The following is a 26,298-nucleotide window of genomic DNA, read 5'->3' as shown; positions in this document are numbered from 1 at the left end:
TTTGCACAGTCTACAAGACTGCAAAGCCAAAGTTCTTCCTATGGTGACAGAGTTGTGTCTTACAGGCAGGAGTTACAGCAGCTATCTGGAGTGGATGACAGAATGGCTGCTGAGAGGTAGGCCCAGGAGGAAAGACCAGGCCTTGGGGCATTCCATCCACCACCTGCAAGCCACCCTGCCTGGGCCGTAGACCAGGGCAGCCAGCATGCTAAGGGACTACAGGCATTTCATTCCATCCCCTGGCACCAGCCCAGGCCCCTGGCTGCCAGGCTCGCTCTGAGTCCTGCTCCAGGTCTGAGACCAGCCTGCTGCCTAGTTCCTGAGACCCACTCACGATATGCATGTTTCAGGCCCTGTGCATAAGTGAACAAAACTCCCATGAACTCCTGGGAATTTACAGTCTAGTGGAGGATACCAGACGTTAAATAGCCTACAAGTAATTGCGAACAGTACTACAATTGAAAATATAGGATAAGAAAGGTTCAGAGCAACCAGTGAGGGGTGGGGGAAGTCAGGGAAGGCATGTAGACCTGAAGAGGTTTCATTTAAGGCAAAAAGACCTGAAGGAATAGTTAGCCAACTAAATGGTACAGGGCAAAGCATTCTAGGCCGAAGGAATAGCATGTTCAAAGACCTCAAGGCTGTAAAAAGTTTGAAACTTTTGAGGAGTTGAAAAAAAGCCATTGTGGGCTAGTGATTGAAAAAACATCACTGTGGTGTCTTGTGAAGCTTAGAGGGCTGTGGCCTCAGCCACCTGTTTGCGGTAGCCCTCCCTGAAGGGGAGGGCCCCTGGGCAGGGCTGTTACTGGAACATTATGAAGTGAATCAGTAGTAAGCTGCATTTTGTTTTCCAGTACCGAATCACTCACAAATGGTTGGGGTGTTTTTTTCTTCCAAGATTTATTCCATGCTTTTTATTAACTGATATACTGCATATTTAAGTTCATTATGAGTCTTTCAGAGCTATACTTTTACTCACTGTCAATAAGATTGGTCATTTCCACCAAGTCGGACATCGTAGTTTGATTTGTGTGTTTTACGATCAGCCCGCTGCATCTGAGGATGCCGACGTTCCCATCCTCTAGAACTTTAGAGATGCTTTTGGATGCGGTGCCTGCAATTATGTAACACTTGGAACCAAGAGCATTGTAGGTGCTGTCCCACTGTTCAGAGTCCTGGGTAAATATTTAAGAACTGATCATTACAATGTATGGGACATCATCACAAAACGACAGGAATCATACAGCACATAATCAGTTATACACCTTTCTGAGACACACAAAACGGGTGGGGGGCTTGGTTTGTTTGCATCTGCGGCTTCATGTTGCCCATACCACAGCCACACAAATTAACAAGCTTCATGGAACAGAAACTTAGAGTGATTAAATTTGAGCTTGAAGATCTAGTGAATAAAATGTTAATACACATTAAATGCTATTCTCCACATTAATTCTGATGTCCTTCAAGCACAGGCTCTTCCTACCCACTGTGTTATCCATGATGCTGCTGAAGACTGGCTGGTTAGGAGATTTTAGTGTTATTTCTGGTAGAAAGGCAACTGAAGGAAATGAGCCTGCGGGGATGTAGACCCTCATTCCCAACACCCTTATTTTTTATTGGTGAGACCACCAAATGAAATGCTCATTATTGAAATAGTAATATACAGTCTTCCCAGCCATTGTACCAGAGTTCAACCTGTCCCATTAGAACAGACCATGCAGGTACATCTTATCGCATTAAAAAGAGCTGTGGCCAGAGCCTCGGGACAAGAAGCAGAAGATAGGTCTGGCAAGATTAAAGAACTAGGTTCAGCATCTTCCACAGGTGCTGGGGTGTAGCACAGTCTGTGAAAGGAAAGATGGGACTGAGAGAGCCTGGGGCTCCAGTAAGATCCAGCACTCTCTTTGTCCCTCAAATTTAAATAGGTGAGTTGTCTCAAAGAGGGTACCTGCTCACTATATCTAATGGTTCTCAAATTCATAAAATCAAGAATGCAAGTTTTGAAGTTTAAGTGGGTTAGGAAGAGAGAGTTCTATGGCACATAAACAACCCTGCATTAGTGTGAAAAAATGCATTAGGTGCATTAGTGTGAATAAATCAGAAACAATATCTCACACCTTTTAAAAATATGGCTTTGTAACTTCTATGCATGCATAGTAACTGGATTTAGGTTTAAAAAACATTTGGCCTAGTTGAAGTCCTGTTTCCACGAGCACTTCGAAATCATATGTGATTAACCTATTGAAGCACCCGCTAGCACATTGGGTTCGCCTGCCATCATTTAGGCTGTTTGTAAATACCCAGGTGTTCCTGAAGTGCTGGGAGATACTTGTTTCATTCCATAGACAGGCACACTCCTATGCGTTTCTGCTCTTCATTTGCTTAGTAAGTGCCTTTTCTCAAAAATGCCAAAATAAAGCAACTCAGCCCCAGCCCAAATTACAACACATTTCAAATCTACAGATCCAAAAGAAATATTTTATTCTGTTTTATTATAAAATTCAAGTTGAATCCTGTTACCTCCTTCCTGAAAGGATCAATTAAGGCAATAATTGAAGGGAACTTGTTGATCAGCTCCACATACAGGTCAACCATCTCAGCTGCATTTTTGTAGGTTCCCATCATCACTTCATACTTTCCTTTACTCTGATAAGTATAAGGAAGATATTAAAGGATAAATGAGGAATTCTGCAAACATTAAAGATGTGATTCAAATTCATTTTCATTCATTTCATATAAAAGACTGCAAACATTATTTCCAGGCCACATTCACCTGAGAAATCTATGCATTTTACTTTAAATATCTTTTAAATGTCAACCTGGGAAAAATCAAGTCAGCATTCCTCTGGATGCCCCATAGATCTCTTCCCACTGACTTCAGATGAAGCCTTCTGCACAAAAAAACGAGTAAAGAGTAGGAGGGGAGTAATTTCTTACTTAAGTTTTATAACGTGGTGCCAGATACTGCTTGGATAGATGGGCAGTAACATAAATTCATAAACAGAATAGCAATGCAGACCTGCCTACTCACTAGAACTACCGTCGTTCAGCTCACAGTGAATGAATAGCTTGTTTACTGTAAATATTCTAAAATTTGAAAGCGGGGCTAAGCTTTTGAGATACTAACAAACAATATGATATGTAAAGAGACTTACATGAAGGCAAGCATGCAAGTCTAGTAGTAACAATATTGTTTTGAAAGTGGAGTTCTAGTGCAACCCATTCATTTGAAGTCTAGAACACCCCCAAGTCATTAAGCATAGGAGTAAACGAAGCTGGAGGATCTAGTGTAGTCTCTGTAAACACAGCACCCTTATGTCCAGTCCAAGTCTGTGTCCAGGGATGGCACCTGGGATATTTAGGTACTGGGAGGGAGGTGGGATGGACCAGAATGGCTCTTTGGTTTATTAATGCCTTCCTGTTGCTGCTAATAGAATGGGTTCCATTGGAATTAAGCAGGCTCCTAATAAGCCCATTGTTGAAAAGATTCTATACTTCTTTTCACATAAAATATAGCAGCAAGAACTCTCAGCTTCTATACTGCAAAACGTATGCAATCCTATCTTGTCAGAGAGGAAATGATAATGATTTTGAACTAACACTGTAAGAATTATCTGATATCAAGCTAAAGCATTTTACTGAATATAAGCAATAAATACCCATTCTAGTTAACACAAGCAGTCAGTATTTTCATAGTTCTTGGTATATGTTGCTGATGAAAACATGCAATTATTTCCCTTACTGGTATGCCTAGGAACCAATGATTATGTGAAGAATAAGAAATTACATTAAATATTCCTTTATGCGCTTAGTTTCTTTAGGAAAGTAAGTTTTAGAAGTCAGCTGAAACTTAGGTTTCTTATATATTATTCAAGATTTCCTTTGAAGTTAAAAGAATCACAAATTAAAGTGGAATCGTATTTGGTCATGTGCCCTGAATTTGACATTAATTACTATTATTAATTATTCTCCAAAAACTTCAATAACTTAGAAATACTTTTATATTTAAAAAGTGAGAGAGGGCAGACAGCAGAAGCAAGAAGAACTACAATCCTGCGGCCTGTGGAACAAAAACCCCATTCACAGAAACACAGACAAGATGAAAAGGCAGAGGGCTATGTACCAGAAGAAGGAACAAGATAAAACCCCAGAAAAACAATTAAATGAAGTGGACATAGGCAACCTTCCAGAAAAAGAATTCAGAATAATGATAGTGAAGATGATCCAGGATCTCAGAAAACGAATGGAGGCAAAGATCGAGAGGATGAAAGAAATGTTTAACAAAGACCTAAAAGAATTAAAGAACAAACAGAGATGAACACTACAATAACTGAAATGAAAAATACACTAGAAGGAATCAATAGCAGAATAACTGAGGCAGAAGAACGGATAAGTGACCTGGAAGACAGAATGGTGGAATTCACTGCTGCAAAACAGAATAAAGAAAAAAGAATGAAAAGAAATGAAGACACCCTAAGAGACCTCTGGGACAACATTAAACACCATTCGCATTATAGGGGTCCCAGAAGGAGAAGAGAGAGAAAAGACCCGAGAAAATATTTGAAGAGATTATAGTTGAAAACTTCCCTAACATGGGAAAGGAAATAGCCACCCAAGTCCAGGAAGCACAGAGAGTCCCAGGCAGGATAAACCCAAGGAGAAACATGCCGAGACACATAGTAATCAAATTGGCAAAAATTAAAGACAAAGAAAAATTACTGAAAGCAGCAAGAGAAAAATGACAAATAACATACAAGGGAACTCCCATCAGGTTAACAGCTGATTTCTCAGCAGACACTCTACAAGCCAGAAGGGAGTGGCATGACATATTTAAAGTGATGAAAGGGAAGAACCTACAACCAAGATTACTCTACCCGGAAAGGATCTCATTCAGATTCAATGGAGACATCAAAAGCTTTACAGACAAGCAAAAGCTAAGAGAATTCAGCACCACCAAACCAGCTCTACACTAAATACTAAAGGAACTTCTCTAAGTGGGAAACACAAGAGAAGAAAAGGACCTACGAAAACAAACCCATTACAATTATGAAAATGGTAATAGGAACATACATATCGATAATTACCTTAAACGTGAATGGATTAAATGCTCCAACCAAAAGACACAGGCTTGCTGAATGGATACAAAAACAAAACCCAGGACTTCCCTGGTGACGCAGTGGTTGAGGGTCCACCTGCTGATGCGGGGGATGCAGGTTCGTGCCCCGGTCCGGGGGGACCCACATGCCATGGAGAGGCTGGGCCCGTGAGCCATGGACGCTGAGCCTGTGCGTCCGGAGCCTGTGCTCCACAACGGGAGAAGCCGCAACAGTGAGAGGCCCATGTACCGCAAAAAAAAAAACACAAGACCTATATATATGCTGCCTACAAGAGACCCACTTCAGACCTAGGGACACATACAGACTGAAAGTGAGGGGATGGAAAAAGATATTCCATGCAAATGGAAATCAAAAGAAAACTGGAGTAGCAATACTCATATCAGATAAAATAGACTTTAAAGAATGTTACAAGAGACAAGGAAGGACACTACATAATGATCAAGGGATCAATCCAAGAAGAAGATATAACAATTATAAATATAGATGCACCCAACATAGGAGCACCTCAATACATAAGGCAACTGCTAACAGCTATAAAAGAGGAAATCGACAGAAACACAATAATTGTGGGGGACTTTAACACCTCACACCAATGGACAGATCATCCAAACAGAAAATTAATAAGGAAACACAAGCTTTAAATGACACAATAGACCAGATAGATTTCATTGATATTTTTAGGACATTCCATCCAAAAAAATCAGATAACACTTTCTTCTCAAGTGCACACAGAACATTCTCCAGGATAGATCACATCTTGGGTCACAAATCAAGCCTCAGTAAATTTAAGAAAACTAAAATCATATCAAGCATCTTTTCTGACCACAATGCTATGAGATTAGAAATCAGTTACAGGGGAAAAAATGTAAAAAACAAAAACACATGGAGGCTAAACAGTACATTACTAAATAACCAAGAGATCACTGAAGAAATCAAATAGGAAATCAAAAAATACCCAGAGACAAATGACAACAAAAACACAATGATCCAAAACCTATGGGATGCAGCAAAAGCAGTTCTAAAAGGGAAGTTTATAGCAATACAAGCCTACCTCAAGAAACAAGAAAAATCTAAAATAAACCATCTAACCTTACACCTAAAGGAACTAGAGAAAGAAGAACAAACAAAACCCAAAGTTAGCAGAAGGAAAGTAATCATAAAGATCAGAGCAGAAATAAATGAAATAGAAACAAAGAAAACAATAGCAAAGATCAATAAAACTAAAAGCTGGTTCTTTAAGAAGATACACAAAATTGATAACCCATTAGCCAGAATCATCAAGAAAAAAGAGGGAGAGGACTCAAATCAGTAAAATTAGAAGTGAAAAAGGAGAAGTTACAACAGACACCGCAGAAATACAAAGCATCCTGAGAGACTACTGCAAGCAACTCTATGCCAATAAAATGGACAACCTGGAAGAAATGGATGAATTCTTAGAAAGGTATAACCTTCCAAGACTGAACCAGGAAGAAATAGAAAATATGAACAGACCAATCACAAGTAATGAAATTGAAACTGTGATTAAAAATCTTGCAACAAACAAAAGTCCAGGACCAGATGGCTTCACAGGTGAATTCTATCAAACATTTAGAGAAGAACTAACACCCATCCTTCTCAAACTCTTCCCAAAAATTGCAGAGGAAGGAACACTCTCAAACTCATTCTATGAGGCCACCATCACCCTGATACCAAAACCAGACAAAGATAGTACAACAAAAGAAAATTACAGATCAATATCACTGATGAATATAGATGCAAAAATCCTCAACAAAATACTAGCAAAAAGAATCCAACAACACATTAAAAGGATCATACATCATGATCAAGTGGAATTTATCCCAGGGATGCAAGGATTCTTCAATATACGCAAATCAATCAATGTGATACACCATATTAACAAATTGAAGAATAAAAACCATATGATCATCTCAATAGATGCAGAAAAAGCTTTCGACAAAATTCAATACCCATTTATGATAAAAACTCTCCAGAAAGTGGGCATAGAGGGATCCTACCTCAACATAATAAAGGCCATGTATGACAAACCCACAGCAAACATCATTCTCAATGGTGAAAAACTGAAAGCATTTCCTCTAAGATCAGGAACGAGACAAGGATGTCCACTCTCACCCCTATTATTCAACATAGCTTTGGAAGTCCTAGCCACGGCAATCAGAGAAGAAAAAGAAATAAAAGGAATACAAATTGGAAAAGAAGAAGTAAAACTGTCACTGTTTGCAGATGACATGATACTATACATAGAGAATCGTAAAGAGGCCACCAGAAAACTACTAGAGCTAATCAATGAATTTGGTAAAGTTGCAGGATACAAAATTAATGCACAGAAATCTCTTGCATTCTTATACACTGATGAAAAATCTGAAAGAGAAATTAAGGAAACACTCCCATTTTCCATTGCAACAAAAAGAATAAAATACCTAGGAATAAACCTTCCTAGGGAAACAAAAGACCTGTATGCAGAAAACTATAAGACACTGATGAAAGAAATTAAAGATGATACAAACAAACAGATGGAGAGATATACCATGTTCTTGGATTGGAAGAATCAATATTGTGAAAATGACTATACTACCCAAAGCAATCTACAGATTCAGTGCAATCCCTATCAAATTACCAATGTCATTTTTTACAGAACTAGAACAAAAAAATCTTAAAATCTGTATGGAGACACAAAAGACCCTGAATAGCCGAAGCAGTCTTGAGGGAAAAAAATTAGAGCTGGAGGAATCAGACTCCCTGACTTCAGACTATACTACAAAGCTACAGTAATCAAGACAGCATGGTACTGGCACAAAAACAGAAATAGAGATCAATGGAAGAGGATAGAAAGCCCAGAGATAAACCCACGCACCTATGGTCAACTAATCGATGACAAAGGAGGAAAGGATATACAATTGAGAAAAGACAGTCTCTTCAATAAATGGTGCTGGGGAAACTGGAAAGCTACATGCAAAAGAATGAAATTAGAACACTCCCTAACACCATACACAAAAATAAACTCAAAATGGATTCGAGACCTAAATGTAAGGCTGGACACTATAAAACTCTCAGAGGAAAACATAGGAAGAACACCCTTTGACATAAATCACAGCAAGATCTTCTTTTTTTTTTTTTTTTTTAACGCGGGCCTCTCACTGTTGTGGCCTCTCCCATTGCAGAGCACAGGCTCCGGATGCGCAGGCTCAGTGGCCATGGCTCACGGGCCCAGCCGCTCCACGACATGTGGGATCTTCCCGGACCGGGGCACAAACCCGTGTCCCCTGCATCAGCAGGCGGACTCTCAACCACTGCGCCACCAGGGAAGCCCAGCAAGATCTTCTTTGACCCACCTCCTAGAGTAATGGAAATAAAAACAAAAATAAACAAATGGGACCTAATGAAACTTCAAAGCTTTTGCAAAGCAAAGGAAACTACAAACACAACGAAAAGACAACCCTCAGAATGGGAGAAACTATTTGCAAACAAATCAACAGACAAAGGATTAATCTCCAAAATATATAAACACCTCATGCAGCTCAATATTAAAAAAACAAACAACCCAATCCAAAAATGGGCAGAAGACCTAAATAGACATTTCTCCAAAGAAGATATACAGATGGCCAAGAAGCACATGAAAAGCTGCTCAACATCACTAATTATTAGAGAAATGCAAATCAAAACTACAATGAGGTATCACCTCACACCAGTTAGAATGGGCATCATCAGAAAATGTACAAACAACAAATGCTGGAGAGGGTGTGGAGAAAAGGGAACCCTCTTGCACTGTTGGTGGGAATGTAAATTGGTACAGCCACTATGGAGAACAGTATGGAGGTTCCTTAAAAAACTAAAAATAGAATTACCATATGATCCAGCAATCCCACTACTGGGCATATACCCAGAGAAAACCATAATTCAAAAAGACACATGCACCCCAATGTTCACTTCAGCACTATTTACAATAGCCAGGTCACGGAAGCAACCTAAATGCCCATTGACAGATGAATGGATAAAGCAGATGTGGTAAATATATACAATGGAATATTACTCAGCCATAAAAAGCAATGAAATTGGGTCATTTGTAGAGATGTGGATGGACCTAGAGACTGTTATACTGAGTGAAGTAAGTCAGAAAGAGAAAAACAAATATTGTATATTAACACATATATGTGGAATCTAGAAAAATGGTACAGATGAACCAGTTTGCAAGGCAGAAATAGAGACACAGATGTAGAGAAGAAACGTATGGACACCAAGGGGGGAAAGTGGTGGGTGGTGGTGGTGTGATGAATTAGGAGATTGGGATTGACATGTATACACTAATAGATACAAAATAGGTAACTGATAAGAACCTGCTGTATAAAAAAATAAATAAAATTCAAAAAAAAAAAGTGAATCACCAGCAGAAACTCGAAGAACCACATGTCTAGAAGGGCTTATCAAGTCATAGTTACAACTGACCCACTTTTTATGCTTGACCAATTCAGCATTCACCAACCAAATGAATGTACTCTGCAGAAAATACCAGTTTGTTAAATTATTTTTAATAGTTCTCATGATTTCAATGTAAGCAATCCATTTTAGACATTTTTATTACAGAATTTCTATATATAATTATGGTGACATTTCTGTTAATTTTTAAAGTTATATGGTTATGTTATTGTCTGGTCATTAGGTAACTTGCCTCTCTCAACTCCAGTATATTTGGACCCCTCCCATGATACTAGCTTAAAAAATAGGATTTCTTTGGAAATACGTACAGATAGGCTCTTCTTTTGAGTTCTAATTTAAAAACAATGAGACTGCAACAAAAAGTAAATGTTCTGGAGTGGAAACTTACATAGTCCATCAGTTCATGTGCAGCACAGTTGATGGCTAGATGGAGATTCGTTCCCATCTCTAGCCCCAGGTTCGCACAGATTCCTTGTATTAGGAGCAGTGGCTGCTCTATGGTGTCATAATTAATGGTTAAACAGCCAAGATGGGACATCTTGCCAGTGATCTGCTGCTTCAGGATCAAGAAAATCATGCACGTAAATAGAGCACATTAAGGTTCTTGGGGCTTCCAGTGGCTGGCAATTTGTAACAGACACAGCTCTCCAAACACGGGGTCCTCTGACGCTCGATTAATCCTGCCTCTAGTTCCCACTCATCTCTGCATATTTTCGGGCAGATTATTGTCCTGCAGTACCTGGGAATAATTTTCTTACTCCCACGGTTTTCAAGTTTGACCTAGGAATACACTTTGCTCTCTTTAGTTGCCCATGTTATTATCTCTTTATTGGCTCTATCATTGTACACGGGCTCACCTGAGCCATAACCACCAGGTTGGTGACTCTACAGGCTGTCCCTGTAAATGTCTGTCCTGCCTGTCCCTAACTGCCTTCTTCCTCCAAACCTGCTCTTTCCTATGTTCCATTTTCCTTTAGAAGATTATAAGTGTTAAAACTTAAAAATTTAACTCTCCTTCAGGAAAAGGTTTTATTTTAAAAGGGATTGAAGACTTCAGCTAAAACGATGTGGCACTGAGGATGCATTGCAGTGGAAGAAGATTTGAGGACCCAAATGAACTCAGGGGAAGGCAGCCATAGGCTTCGATTGCAAGGTCAGCCTTGACGTGCCCTCATCATAAATTGTCACTATGCAATTTTAACGTAAGTTGAAGCAGTATCACTAAGGGGTGTGTGCGTGTGTGTGTGTGTGTGTGTGTGTGTGTGTACCAGTCTCAAGAGCAAACATGAAAGTAGGTATAAATATCCTATTTTTACTGTACTAGTTAATTATAAGAACCATCCAACATTTTTAATGTCAGTGAGAAGAACCTTTTATTTGGCAAAGGAATAGTTGGGGAAATTTTTGTGTGTCAGTTAAGGAGTTTCATTACGGAGTCTTCAAAACTATGAAAGCATCACTTATTTGGTGCTTACTAAATGCCAGGTACCATTCTAAACACTTTACATAAATACATTTACTCCTTACATCAATCCCATGAAGCAGGTACCGTTATTATCCCTATTTAAGAGAGAGTTGAGTACTTGGAACAGATTTTAATCCAGGTAGTTGAGCCTCTAGTAGTCCATGCCTCTAATTCTGGTATGGCTGCCTCTCTAGAATCTATCATCTATCCTGTTTCTAATGGTGGGGAGGCGGGGGGAGTAGTAAAGCTGATCTCAGGAAGGGCTGATCTTGGTCTAAGTTTCTTAGAATACATCAGACAACCTGCTGGAATGAAGGGAACAGAGCTGAGATTTGCTACTTGTTCACCAGCCCCTGCCTCTCTTGCAAGGTCCAATTCTAGTATACACACCTGTCAAGGATTTTACTTACTGCTGTATCTGTTCACACATTTCTCTTCTCTCTCCCAAGTTTAAGGAGGAACTTAACTTTTTATCTCCACCAAGTCCTCTCCTTCCTTTACTAGTCCTTCTTGCTGATGACTTCAACGGACCCTGAAGTCCCTGACATCCAGGTAGTGATTGCAGGGTTATCAGAGCAAATATCACACATGTGAGCAACCCTCATCCATTTGCATTATCTTCGGGGTTCTTGTTGGTTGTTCTAACTATATTGCTGAAAGTCAGGCATATAATAGGTGTATCTATCAGAGCGCCCACAGTCACCAACGTGATGGACTGATCAAGTGCAGCTGGCTGAGGCTCTGCAGCCCATTTTCACCAGGCTTGTTTGCCTGACCCTCCTGGCAAAATCTAAGCTCTGGCAATGGTTCATCTGAAATGGTGCCTCAGTGCTTTTGGGGGACCAGATGAAGGAATTGCTATCTTTTTGTGCCTTTTCTTTTTTTCTTTGGTAGTATTAAAATTAAAAGCCAAAACATCCTGTATGCCTTTGAGCTAGTATTCAGAGCGATTCATCTTCCCCAGCTCTTCACCTAGACGGTTTCCCATGTAATCCTATTAGTCATAAGAGCCTCTCCAAGCCCTCTGAGCTTTCACTTGGCCAGACAACTGCAAGCAGTGATGGCCTGGCAGCCTGTTGCCAGAGAGGTGGGGGCAGAATGATATTCCAGCTCTGGGGGTTGCCTGGTTTAGTCCCCTTGAAGCAGTATCACCGTGTGATTTCCATTTGTGTTAGGCCAGTCCTGGAGCAAAATGACCGGGAGAGGGAAAGGGGCAAGGAATATAGAAATGAACTGTCATACAGAAGCATGGTAAACAAATACATTTACTTACTTGACCTCTTTTGCCTCCATTATGACCTTTTTTTGTCTCTGGTTTTGGAGGAGGGGACTGCGAGACAGAAGATAAAGACGTATCACTCGGGATTTTCAGACACGTCTGTGGCAGCAAGCAGAGCTTCAGGTCCTCTGGCCTGCCCACTGGTCTGGGGTTGAGCCAGTCACACACACACACACACACACACACACACGCACACACACACACACAGGGATGATGCCAGCCACTCTTTAATTTCATAAACCTCAAACTGTTTCTCAAAATCAGGCACATGTTCCCTTTAGTTCATCCTTACATTCTGCCTCCAATCACACGTATGAGGTATGGATGTACATGTTCATGCATTTCTACTTATATAAGTAATTATTCACTCATCATGTCCTGACTCCTGCTGTGTGCAGGAACTCTTTTTACAGGAGGATGTTAAGTCCCCTCCTTGTCCTTAAGGAATAACCACACTGTGGCATTTGCTTTTAAAGGCCCAACATATTGTTTTAAATATTCTCACAGTACAAACACTTTCTCTGGCAGGATGGGTTTGACTTTTGGAAGCAGCCCATGGTCATTAAATCTGGTGAATCTGGTGTGTATAATGTCATCTGACATTAAAATCAAAGATAATTACCAAAGAGAAGCTTCCATAGTTTGGGGTATTGATGGCATGCTGTAACAAGGATTTAACCTGTTAAAGGATGCACTTTAATGCCCGGCATTCATTGGCTGTGTAAGCTGGGGCATGTTTGTCAAGAAGCAACATGGTTCACACACACACTCCAGTATATGCAAATACAGAGGTTATCCTGCATCTTTTCACTATGGAGTCAGCTAAAGTTTCTATCCCTGGTAAAAATAACATAGGAAGCAAACTGATGTGCCAGGCGGGAGAGATACAGTGGTGAACGAGATGCATAGATACTGCCTTGGGAGCCACAGTCTAGTGAGGCAGACACGTGCGATGCAGGTAACAACCAGGGAGGAAGTGGGTGTGATGTCGAGTGCAGAGCAAGGGGACATCCTTTGCTCTTTTAGAAGAGTCAGGCAAGGGGACTCAGGAGAAACTGATACCTCAGGGGTATGTGGGACTGCTGAACCCTCTGGGCCCAGAGCTGAGCAAAGAGCAAAAGACTTAAAGCAGAGCTTTTCAGCCTTGGCACTCTTGACACTTGGTCTGGATAATCCTTTGCTATGGAGGGCTGCCTCATACATTGTAGGAATGTGTAGCAGCATCCCTGATCTCAGCTTTCTAGATGCCAGGAGAGCCCCACCCTCCAAGCTGGGACAACCCGGAACGTCTCTGGGCATCGTCCCTTGGGCAAGATCACTCCCCATTAAGAACCACTGCCTTAATAGAACATGTTGATACATTTTACTATGTCAAAATTTGAAAAGAAAAAAATCCCTATGACTGCAGAAAAAAAACAGTTAAAAGATAGGCAACATGATAGAGGAAAATATGTGTAACATGCAGAAAGGATTGAAGCCTTTACTGTAGAAAGAATTCCTAGGTATCAGTAAAAGATGAACACAAATAAAAAGGGCAAAGAAATAAAGCAAGCTGTAGAGTAATTTGTGCAGAATTTTATATGATTTTAAACACAAAACACACTATATATTTGTATGTGTGGTATCTGTGTGTCTTCGTGTATAAATACAAAAGGAAGGCTAGAAGACCACACTAAATTTTTAAAGTGGTCTAGAGTCCCTCTAGAGATGGGACTGGAACTGAGGGTAGTAGTGGCTGTGGGGTCAAGGGGGGGGAGTTAGTATGGGGGGGGAGGGAGGACTAGCTCTACCAGTGTTTGAATTTTCACAGCAACATTCATGAGCTGCTTGTATAATTAAAAATCAATTGTATATTTAAAATTGTATAATTAAAAATCTGGAAGTCAGGATGATTGCAGAGAGCTCAGAGATCCTGAATTCCCTAATATTCTAAGCTGGACTTCTTCCACCTGCTCTGATAACCACCACCACTGCGTACTGTTCACTGCTGTGTCTGCTCCCGCTCTGAGCACATTGCATATATTCGGCTCGTTTACTCCTCACAATGTATCACACCCATTTTATAGACGACAAGGCTGAGGCAGAGAGGTTATATAATTGGCACAAGGTCACACAGCTAGTAAGGGGCAAAGCAGAATACAAGGTCAGGGTTAACTTTTTCAAGTCTGAGTTTCTGCAGGCTGGTCACCCATAAAACAGTTGTCCTCCTGAAAAGCACCCCGGCAACTGGCTCCAGGCTGGTGCTTAAAGCAATTCTGATCAACTGTAGGGCTTGGGCCCCCACCACCCTCCCCCATCACATATTCTGTGCTGGCAAGATAGCACTGGAGCCAAAGTTCCTTTATGTCGTACTGAGATTATATCTCAGCCCCCATCCTGCTGGGGAAGGAGCTAGTGCTTCCTAATCATGTAGCTTAAAAGCCTCACACTAAATAAATATTGGGTCCTGGATTGGATCCTGGAACAGAGGAAGGACATTAGTGGAAAAACCAGTGAAATTCAAATAAAGTCTGGAGTTTAGTTATTAGTAATGTAGCATGTTGATTTCTTAGTTTTGACGAATACTCTATGGTAATGTATCCTGTTAACCTTGGGGGAAACTGGGTGAGGGGTAGTTGGGAACTCTCTGCACTGTCTCTGCAACTTCTCTATAAATGCAGTATTATTCTAAAATAAAAGACAAGGATTGGGTCCCTCAGCCCTGCCACATCACTGTGCATTACCCCAGTTAGAATATGACTCATACAGTTGCCCCTCATACTGCCTTTGTGACTTTCCCCCTCAAGGGCTGCTCAGCCAAGGGTGCTTGTTTGCCCAACACCAGGATTCTAAGCAGGCACAAGTGACTGTGCCTTAACCATTATACCAAACTGCCTCTCACTAATCCTAGGGGCCAGATCCTTTCTTTCTTTGCAAATCCAAAGGGATGATCTTAGCGTAGGGCCAGCTGCCTCAGAAATCAAAAGAAGATTGTTAAGTTCCATTAGAAACTGGACCCATAGCCAATGAGGGAATGTATAAACTTGGCTCATATGGGAAACCCAAGGAAAATTAATATGTTTTCATATTTGTAACAACAATATTGATTTTGTTGCATAATGAACTATAATTTGGTTACTAGAAGGTATATAAGCATCAGTTATTAGATTCCATAGATTCTCTTTACATACCATTTCAATTGCTTGGTTAATGTGTTTCTGAATTTCCAGAAGCATGTCCACACCCTGTAAGTAGAACAACCATGATCTTCCACAACTGCAGTCTAGAATTTTAAACATAAAAACGTATACCACACATGGCTATTTCTAACTTAGAAAATCTGTAGGGTCCCTGATAATGCATCCTGGTTAGTGAATTACTTATGGCCTACAAAATCAGAAGATCAAATGTTAATCTTCAACCCTCAATCTTTATTTGGTTGAAAATGAATGAGAGGTTTTTCTTCCTCATTATCCTCTCTTCATTGTTCAGAACTGATTGGTTCGGTTGGTTGGATCAAGTTAACTTCATTCTCTTTCATGGTCTCCTGACCAACCTTCTTGCCATACATGTCACAGGTCATCAAGGGATTCTGCATGATAGTGTTTGAATTAGTATAAATCCACTGTCACTTAGAAAGTAGAAAAATGTATTCTGATGATGGTGGGATCTGCATATGGAGACAGATGAAGAATGGCAGGCCAAATGCTCTGGTACCCAAACAGCAGACATTAACTGAAGGAAAGATCCTGGCGCCAGGATCTGAACGTGATCTGACAGATGGTGAGCCAGATATAAATCCTAGTCTTCCAAAATTGATAGAAGTGGGTAATGACTATTCTCCTTAAAAAAGGATTCTTTATCATAAAGAAATTATCTTGAGATTTAAACAAATGATTGTCACTAGCTTCGATAAAATATCAGTCAATAGACTACCAGAGGGGATGGAGCTTCCCGTACTTTTCCTGTAAACATCCACTATAGGACACGAATGTTTAGTTCTCCCCAATGCCTAATTGGTAGAATAATTCATGAAGATTTAAAAAGGCGTATTGACTCATTCATGCCACTGAAGAACAATGAGACACTAACAAACCTCTGAGTAGTAAAGATGCCACTTAGGATTCCTTCATTCCATATTCCATAAACATGCACTAAACCTCTCTTACGTGCCGGGCAATCTGCTAGGCCCTGCAGTTCCTACTTAACAGAAGGGCTGCTATGAAAGTGCCACCTTCCTCTTGTCGCAGCCATAGTGCATAGACTAGTAAATTAAAAAATCTCAGTTGCCCCAAAGAATATCCTTCCAGCACTATCAAGGCCTGCAAAGTCACTCGCCCGTGGCTTCTCTGTGAGCCACGAGCATGAGTCACTGTTGTGATGAGCTGGAGATCCAAGGTGGTCTAAATTTGGTTCTCTCGCGTTTGAGGTCTTGTTTTCGTCCCACTTCCCTAATTTACTAAATTTTTTTTCTCATTTTATATTTAATTCCTTTTCCCTTGGTGTCATAAGCCTTAGGAATATACACTAAAAACTCATTGATGAAGGTTTTTTTTTTTTTTAAGAAAAGGTAGTTTGAGATAATGTAAGGTACTTGTTTAGCTGTTAATCCAGGATGGGGTATACAAATCACTTCTTTCATTAAATTCAGCTTGCCAGGTGATGACTTCCCACAGCTGACCAGAGATGCCATCAGGAGAGGTATCGTTAGCTTTGCCGGCTGATCCTGACAAAGGGGAAAAGCAAGGGGAAATGAGAAACATGGTTCATTCACCTTGAGATACTCATGGGTCCTTGTAAAGGAATGTAATGGGTACTAACCTGGTGGTGCTTCAGCAGTGCAATATTTAAGTATAGAGGATTACTGCCCAGCACGGCACTGGTTTTGGCAACAGCCAGTGACACAGCTCCTATGGCCATGCTGCCACAGAGTATGGGTTCAACAGGTTCTGGGGGTATAATTGGTTTTTCTGTAAGAGTATCCTTCCTCCCTGAAGAAAAAAATATTGATAAAAGATTGCTTTCTAGAAAGTTTGACTATGATAAAACTATATATATTTTTTTAATGCTTTACTTATAGATGTGAAGGCCCAGCGTAAAGAAGGGTTGAAAGCTGAGGCTGGCAAGAAAATATTCACCACTTCAACCCCTGAGAAGTTTCTGTCTGACCCTAATGCTCAAATAATCCTTAGCCATGGATTTTGCGTAAGAAATTTTAGAACATTCAGTATTAAATCCTTCAACAGTCATGTGGGACAGATATTGTTATCTCACCTAAGCGGGGGCTTAGGTTCAAAGACTTGCCCAATACCTGACAGAAAGTGAATAGAGAGAGGATTTGGACGGTCTTTGAATTCCAAACCCTTTGTTTTCCTATGTTCCACCATCGCTCTTGCATACCCAGCTTCGTGTTGAATATCTCATGTGAATATCTAACTACGTATCTTGCTTGCCCACCCCAAACGGACGCCCTTTTCTATGAGGACTTCCTTCCGGATCTAACCATCCACCCAGAATCCTCACCCATCTTTCACTCTCACATATTCTCAGCCACCCTGTCTGATCAGGTACCACAATGTCCATAATAAATCTCTAGTTTTCCTCCTGTCCTCTCCTTCCCCACAGCTACTGACCTGAGTCAGGTAGGTAAAACAAGTGGAATAAGATGTGTGAGCACCCAGCACATATTAAATGTTTAGCAAATTACTGTCCCCTCCTACTTCTTCCCTTCTTACGTTCCGAGTTCTATCAGACAAAAGAAACCACCAAATGAACACCTATTGGCAGTCTCTACCTATGATTCAGTAGTGGTCATCCCCACCCTCCAGGAGAAGATTGGTCTAACAGGATTCTTCTGCCTTGGGCAACTCTCCTCCCCTCTCTGGGCCTCAGTATCTAAATCTATGAAATAAGAGACCTTGGCTTCACGATCTCTTTGGTCCGTGCTTCTTGTGCTTTCTTATTTAATGGAACCCACACTTACCTGGCATTTAGTTTGTTCCCGGCATTGTGCTAGGCGCTGGCAGTGCTAAATTGAATGAGGCATGACTCATGTCCTCCAGGAGCATGTTGTAGTTGGACAGACACACAAATCGCTGTTACAACAGCTCTAGCAGCAGCTCCAGAATTAACATACTGGAGGAGCTGAGGTTAGCCATATGTTGGAAGGCATGGAACAAAGGGCCACGATAACTTTAAGATTATTTGTCTTAAAATAGCAAGGTCTTCCAAAGATAAGTTTCATTAATATATTACCTATGACTGAGGAAATGCTGGTTATCCATATCAAAGGATATCATTAATCTTTAAAATATGGAGTGGATTTCTGAGGAGCTAATGGGAATTTTGAGGAGCAGTTAAAGGTCTCCATGCCACCCTCCCCTTCCCTGCCTTGGGCATTGCCACTGTTCAGTGCACTCTGTTTACTAAGTGTTCACCTCTGGGTAAGAAATATTTTTATCTTACAAATAAAAATGGAGGGTGGGGTGGGGGAAAACCGTGCCCACCTCACACGGTAGCTTTAAGCAAGGAAGTGGCGTGGAGGATGGATGGTACCTGGTGGGACTCCAACCTAGGTCTGCAGCAGAGAGATTTGAACTTGGAAGGGCAGTCCAAGTTTCAGCCTTTCTTCCTGCACATTTGTTACTAATGGTTCTGCAGGATGATAAGCCACCGACCTTGCTTTTGTCCTTTTTTTTTGGCTGGAGGTGGAGGAGGCAGTGGTGGTGTTAGAGGTGAAGGTGTAGGCACTGTGGAGTCTTCCAGGCTCTTTTCCAATTCTTTTCTCTCCTTATCTTCTTGTACTTTACTTTCAAAGAATGTCCTTAATGGTAAGACAGTACAACTTTACAGTGAGATTTTGAGAAATATCACTAGTAATTTTGGTCATGTTTTAGTGCTGACCCCAAAATGTTTCAGTAGTTAACTCTGCTTTTTAAGCTACTTAAGAACAAATCAGCTTCAATTTCCAAGGCTGAAAAATGATGCTGTTATAAAACTATGTTCAAGAACTGCAAATCATTTTGGCCTGGAAATAAATGTTTAAAGATTTTAGGTGCTCATTTTGAAAATTATCTGAGCCCTGTTTGTTTTTTTTTAACGTAAAATTTGAAGATATAATTTGATTAAGGGCTATTGGACTTTCTTTTTGAATAAATGACCATCAGACTAAAAATGAGGCAAGAATAGATAGTGAAATATATAGCACTATGTGCAGGGCTTCCTTTTCTTTCTTTCTTTTCTCTTTTCTTTCTTTCTTTTTTTTTTTTGAGGTGGGTGCTTAAAATGAACAGTTAAGAAAACTGTTGGGAAATCCAGCTTAGGTGCATCTACGTAAAATATAAGCTCCCCGGAATAAAAAGAGGCTAAAAGCTTCCACAGAGAAAACAACAATAACAAGCCAAAAAAAAAAAAAGACATGGGAATCAGATTTGCATCAGATGCCAATGGGGCAGTGCCTTTAAAGTGCTGAGAGAAATTGATTTCAAATGAGAACTCTATACTCAGCTAAACTGTAAACCACAAAGGGAAAGTACTAACATTTCCACACATGTAAGAACTCAAAAAATTTACATCCCAAATACCCTTTTCTCATCCTTACTTTTAAAGGTTGGAATCCAGTAATTTAAGAAAGAGGACGATATGGGATCCAGGAAACAGGAGAACAATGAAGGGATGTCTTATGGCATCTCTTTAGTAGGCCTAAAGAGGAACCAGTCAAGATGGGAGATTTGGGAGGGAAAACTCCAGGAAAAAAAGGAATGTAACAGAATAGAAGGTATGACTGAGAGCTTGGGAAAAAAGAAGGATGTGTTAATAGCAAATAACACCCTGGAAAAATGGTACAGATGAACCGGTTTGCAGGGCAGAACTAGAGACACAGATGTAGAGAACAAATGTATGGACACCAAGGGGGGAAAGTAGCGGGGGCGGGTGGTGTGATGAATTGGGCGATTGGGATTGACATGTATACACTAATATGTATAAAACAGATAACTAATAAGAACCTGCTATATAAAAAAATAAAATTCAAAAATTAAAAAAACAAAGATTGCCTAAAAAAAAAAAAAGCAAATAACACACACACACAAAGTACTAAGTGGAATAGCATTCAAAAACTGTAAGGCAACCAAAAACTATTCAAACAAGTTTTTTATAAGGTCATGATCCAACTCTGAGGCAAACTAAAATGTGAAGTTATGCACAATTAAGCAAGCGTTAAAGCTTAGAGAAAGAGAATCCAGTTGACCTTCTTTGGCCAAGAGGGTTGTGGCGTTGGACCCACACAAAAGGAAAAGTAATGCTAACCCACACTTGGTTAGGTATTGAACAGTGCTCACATAGCCCTAGTAAACAGTTCCTTGGTTTTCACATTTTAGAGTCAACCTATGGGCAAAACCTGGAGGACTTGTTTGTGTCTGGAGGTCAGAACATAAGCATCGCCCACTGGGCTATATAAAAGGATAAGAGAGGCTCATGGACGAGGGGGGCATGTGAGGAGGTGGGGAGGGGGAAAGGAGGACGTCCGGATTCTTAATCCTTCTCCTGAGAAACTTTTCACTGAATCCTAGGAAAGCTCTATGCATAAAAGAGGCCAAAAGGCCTTATGTAGCCTTACAAAGTAAAATTTTAATAACAGGGTTTTCAGAAGAAAAACAACATTTTATGCTAAATTTTGCTGCTTTAGCATATGCTTCTTAATTGAATTCCTGATTGTACCCTATAGATATGACAGACCCATTTCATTGGCAGGTGAAATGGAAAGAGAAGAGGTACATAGTTATACTGGACACTTACATTTCAAAGTGCGAAATTTACCTGAGCACCTGATCCACCTCAGCCTGGTTGGAAGGAGCTAAGCCCTGAAGCTCCTCGGTGATGGTTTCGTTGACCCACCGCACTGCAGTGCTGACGGCATCTGACCTTTCTAATTCCTCTGCTTCAACTAGCTCGGGTAAAGCGTTCTCATGGACTTTGAAGTGAGTTGAGATCACCACAGAACATATATTCTGAAAACAATATAAACGTGTTCTACATTTTCCCTTTCACAGGAAATAGGAAATTGAATGTATCTAGCTTTTAAGGTACATGATATTTTATCACCAATTTCCAAGAGAAAATGAGAATCTATAATTTTCTTTGAGATATTTTTATAGCTATTGAAACACGATGGAACCCAACTTGAAGGAACATTTAAAATTATTAACTTGTTAAAATACCCTTCTAAAAACCCTACATTGAACTTCATTTTTATCACTACCTCTCTAAAAAATAGCCAAAAGGAGACAAATTTAATCATAATTATTTTCATTTATGAAAATGAAATTTTCTTTCTGTAGATCAGTCTATATATCTATAAATCTATATATAAATACATGAATCTATAACCCTATCTGCAGATTTATAGAACTCATGACATTAATAATGTCAGAGTTTTTTAAACTATTTTTGCCCCATTTCCTTTCTCCATCTTGGATCATCTTCAGGTTAGCAAGTCATGTCTGTACCAGTAGTCCACATAACCTAATAAACCATCATGGAAGACTGTATGACTCATGCTTTGTTTTCATAATTACCTACAAATGGTGTGTGTATTTCACACACACTGAATTTCAAAACGTTAATTTTCCATAATGTGGACAATACATGCTCATAAATGCAGTGGAGCCAGGACATAGTGAAGAACACATTTAAGCTGCCTCCTACCTTGGGAAAATTTTGAACGGTGCAGAATATTTCCACTTGTAGTGTTGGAAGCCCCAGTCCATCCAGCACATTTTTCCCCACGACTTTGCATATGGTGGGAGGCTTTGCAAGTTTAGAAAAGCAGTTTGCCTTCAACACACACACAAAAAAACACAAAAATCACAATACCACATCTAATTTATCTTTAAAAGGTCATTCACATTTACTCTAGTTTCTACTAAACCTCTCCTTGAATGCCCTCCTCGTTCTGGGATTAGTCTAGCAGCTCTGCGGGAACGTTCAGAGATTTGGATTTAGCCTCTGGTACGTGGGGCAGTTTGCTTTTTGAACTCTCAGCAGAAACTCGCAAACATGTCTTTATTTAAAGGTCTCGTGTCACTCTTTAGTGGGCCCTAACCTATCCTTCTGTCCAAATACCGAAGTCAATTGGTCTCTAGAATACTGTGATGCATTCAAACCTAAAAAACCTTAAGTGGGTCTATTTTCATTCCTCCCAACAAGGCACCGGATATTTTAATGGTGAAGACTTATGCAGAGGCTGTATTTCACTTAACCATCAGATCATGCGTAGAACTACATGTTCAGAGAGGATTGTTGGAACCTTAGTAACAGCAGTTTCATTGATGTGGAAGAGCAGAAGTCATTTGGAAGTGATCCAAGAAAGAGACAGAAGAAAGAGAATGAAGCTGAGGGAGAAAGTCCACTCAAGGAGCCTGAGTAAAAGGATTCAGTACGGTGTCCCTACGCAGAGGGGCGGAAGCTGGGAGAGAAGGAAGAGGGACGAGTGAAGGCCCACCCTCCTCACCCCCTTTATCACCAGACAGTATTTACTCTTCATTTTCATTTAGCAGACCAGGCCTCTTATCTTTCACTTCAAAATCCAGTGACCTCAACCTACATAACAGGTCATTAATGCCCATCAGCAGTGTGCCAGCACCAAGGTGGTGGCCAGCAGAACTAAAGCAAAAGCCAATTTTCAAGCTGTCCATGCATTTGAAGGATGATGGTTTGTATATTACAGAGTAAGTACCTAAATGAAGTTAGATAGAATCGGGAGAAGAAAAATACGATCTAGCTTATACTTTGTGAGTTCAATTCAACAAGCAATGAGCACCTACAATGTACCACATATTGTGTAAGGAGGAGAATGGAACTGACTTTTAAAAAATGCTTAGGATGTACCTTGAAGGAGTGACTTTTTCTTGTTTATCACTGTATCACATACCACAATGCCTGGCATATTTAGGATTCCATAAATTAAATCTTGTATAAATTCATAAATGTCAGACACAAACCTTGGGCACATTTGTATACACTACGTCATTAAATTCTCAAACTCTCAATTACAAGTTTTATGCAATAGTAATATTGCTGTTGCCCACAGGGATCTTTCCCATCCCTGAATTCCTCTGATATGTAAGAGAAGCATAGAAGAAATGGCATTTGAGCTGGACACTGGAGATTGTGTAGTATTTCAACAGGCAAACAAGAGGGAGAAACTGAGGGCACGTACTTCAGGTAGAGGGAATAGGATAAGTGAAGGGGAGGGAACTGGGAAACTTCACGCTGTAGGGGGAAGTCAGTGCGCCTGTGCGGAGGAGCGGTGGGGGAGGGGCAGGGGAGTTGAGCCTGTTACCGAGGTAGCCGGGCGAGTACTGTGAGTCACACACTGGAACGTGTTTGATCTTACTCAGCATGCAAGGGGGAACCACAGGAAGTTTCTGAGCAAAAGAATGATGGTCAGATTTGGGATTAGGAACATTGCTCTGGCAGCACTGTTGGGGATGGACTTGATAGAGGGGGAGACTAGGTGAGAATAAGGATGGCCAAAACCAGGGCAGTGACTGGGAAGACGAAAAGGAGGTTGCCTTTATGCCAATCCAATTCCTGAACATCCTTCAAAGCCCAAGCCAAAACTCTCAGATGCTACAGCCCACCGGGATCTTCCCCACCCCTGAATTCCTATAACAGGCACACAGTGATCTATTCCTCAGTCTAGCACACAATCCTATATCACCCTGTTACTCCAGTTATCTTATGTATTGGTGGCTTTTGTCCCTAACTGAGGTATAAACTCCCAGAGAGCTGTGCAAACCAAAGACCTGGCTACCTAATAGGCTGGGAAGAGCATTCCACTGGGGACAAGAGTCCAAGTTTCCAGTCTTACCTTTTGCACTAAGTAGCGGTGAGAAAAGGGCTTGGTGTCTTTGTAAAATGAGGAAGTCGTTAACTTTCAAGAATTCCTCTAGCAAGAGACAGTGGAAAGATAATGGAATTGGGAGTTGCATTCACTCATTCATCCCACAAATAGTTCTTGACTGTCCACTATGTACCATGCACTCTACTAGGTACTAGGGAAACAGACCGGGTTTGATTTCTCACTGTCATTCACTGTGTCCCTTGGGAAAATCATTTAAATTCACTGGGCCACAGTTCTTCATTTGTAAAACAGGAATCATAATGTTTACCTCACCGTGGTCCTAAGGATGAAGTGATATCACATAAAGCACATAGCACAAGGTGCATCGATAAACACCTCCCCCCTCGCCCCTCCCCCAGTTTGATGTATAGGCCAGGACCGAGAAAAATAAACATTCGTGGAACATCCCCTATATTAACTGCATCTACAAGATGTGGTTTTGAACCCTGTAAACACATCATGCTTCTTCACAGCATTTAAATACTCTGCTTGGTGTTGGCATATTGCCTCACCATAGTGCAAATTCCTACCAGTCCCAACCATGATGCCTTCCAGAAGGTGGGTGTTGGTTAGTACTTATGGATCTGGAAATGAGAAAACGCTTGCCTTTGTTTCAACTGCCCACTGCTTAAGGCTAAGATGTGTGCCAGATGGTACGCTGGGCACAGGGCTTAGGAGGGGTATATGAAAAGGCCGCCGCTCTCCACAGGAGCTCACAAGCTGCCCAGGGAGGATTTCAGTACATGCAGGGGACGCTGCAAGGACGCTGCAAGGACGCTGAAGGACGATTAGTCCTGGGCAAAGTGGGCAAGACTCTGATCTAAATTTTAAGTCTAAGTGCGAGCTGGTCAGGTGGGACGGGCATCCAGGACGGGAAGGGCGCACAAGTCAAGGAGCGGACATTTGAAATCGACTGAAACTTGGCAACGATGGGAGCCTGCTGAGTATGAGGCCCCGGGGTAGGCTGAGGCTAAGCTGTAGCGAATACCAAGGTGTTCGTCCCGTGGTCAAAAGGAGGCCGCTGAAGGTTGGTAAACTGAGCTACGAGGTATTAAGGTCTGTGATTAAAAAGTCAACTGGCAACCGTGGCAGGCCCGCCCAGAGGTAGCGAGGACGCCTGCCAGGTCCTGAGCTGTTGCCTAGAGTCCTCATTCCTCCAGCAGCTTCCAGTCCACCACTTTCTCGAGATTCCTTCACCCAGACTTCCGCCCTGCTTCTTCCCTTCAGGGTCGCGGCTCCGCGCAATTACAGTCCCCTACCCCCGCGGCGGCGGCGCGCGTGCGCGACTCTGTGGCGCAGGCGCACGGCGTTGCCGCAGCGCGGGGCGTGGGGAGAGGGGCTGGAGAGGAGCGGGTTCTTGTCCCAGGTCCCTACCAGGTGCCCGTAGACATCGGCAGGCTGGAGGTAGAAGGTGGAGTTGAGCAGCTCTTCCAGCCTGCGCGGAACGTCGTTCTCCCGGTAGTACTCCATCGCCTGCTGCTTCAGCTTCTGCAGCTCCCTAGTGGTCCCACAGCTGCGGCCGCCGCCTTCTTCCCCCATGGTAGGAGATTTAAGCCTACAGCGGGGGTTAGCTGGGGGGCCCGCGAGCGTCCTCCCAGTCGCTAGGCAACGGAGCGAGATCCCGACTCTAGATCTCGCGATGCTTCCAGCCTCACGTTCTTCCCGCAGCCGGAGTAGCGAATGGCTACTTCGTCCTCCTCCCCTCTCCGTCTCCCTGAGGGTTTGGCCCACGGGGTTAGGTTCATTGACTCTTGAGACCGGCTCCCTCCCGGCGTCGTTTTCCACTCCTTCCCCGAAGGTTTTCAGATGGAAGAATAGTTAACGCTCTCGTGAAGCGCTTTTTGCGGAGGCGTGAGAGGGCTAGCCCCGGCTTCCAGCTGGGGACTCGAACCTCGGGTGGCGCCGGTTCCCGGTGGCCCTGGGACTCAGGCCATCGGGCTTTCCCCAGCCACCCCTTCGCGGTCGGGGAGCTCCTCCGGGCGGCGGCCTGTGCCGGCCCACTCTCGGGGGGAAGGTTATAAGAACTCTGGGTGCCCTTACTAAGCTGTGGAGGACCCAGGAATTCAGTGATTCCGCAGATACTTGCCAGCCCTGAGCAGAG

At 41.7% G+C, this 26,298-nt stretch overlaps 1 protein-coding gene across 1 annotated transcript in view; it reads right to left on the bottom strand.

Annotated features, from left to right (window-relative positions):
* ENO4 (enolase 4) overlaps positions 1–25,885 on the bottom strand; it is a 30,729-nt gene extending 4,844 nt beyond the window's left edge. Inside the window, 11 exon segments of the mRNA XM_089898210.1 lie at positions 980–1,175; positions 2,521–2,646; positions 9,958–10,125; positions 12,308–12,364; positions 15,484–15,537; positions 16,887–17,063; positions 17,066–17,283; positions 18,970–19,115; positions 21,110–21,300; positions 21,998–22,126; positions 25,572–25,885. Coding sequence (XP_089754336.1) covers positions 980–1,175; positions 2,521–2,646; positions 9,958–10,125; positions 12,308–12,364; positions 15,484–15,537; positions 16,887–17,063; positions 17,066–17,283; positions 18,970–19,115; positions 21,110–21,300; positions 21,998–22,126; positions 25,572–25,736 — 1,627 coding nt within the window. The 5' untranslated portion in view covers positions 25,737–25,885.
* Positions 25,886–26,298: the final 413 nt, after the last annotated feature.

This window comes from Delphinapterus leucas, chromosome 16 (assembly GCF_059928025.1).
Source record: "Delphinapterus leucas isolate spDelLeu-1000000601 "Yukka" chromosome 16, BTC_Dleu_Yukka2, whole genome shotgun sequence".
NCBI lineage: Eukaryota > Metazoa > Chordata > Mammalia > Artiodactyla > Monodontidae > Delphinapterus > Delphinapterus leucas.
This window is presented reverse-complemented; position numbering and strand designations above follow the sequence as displayed.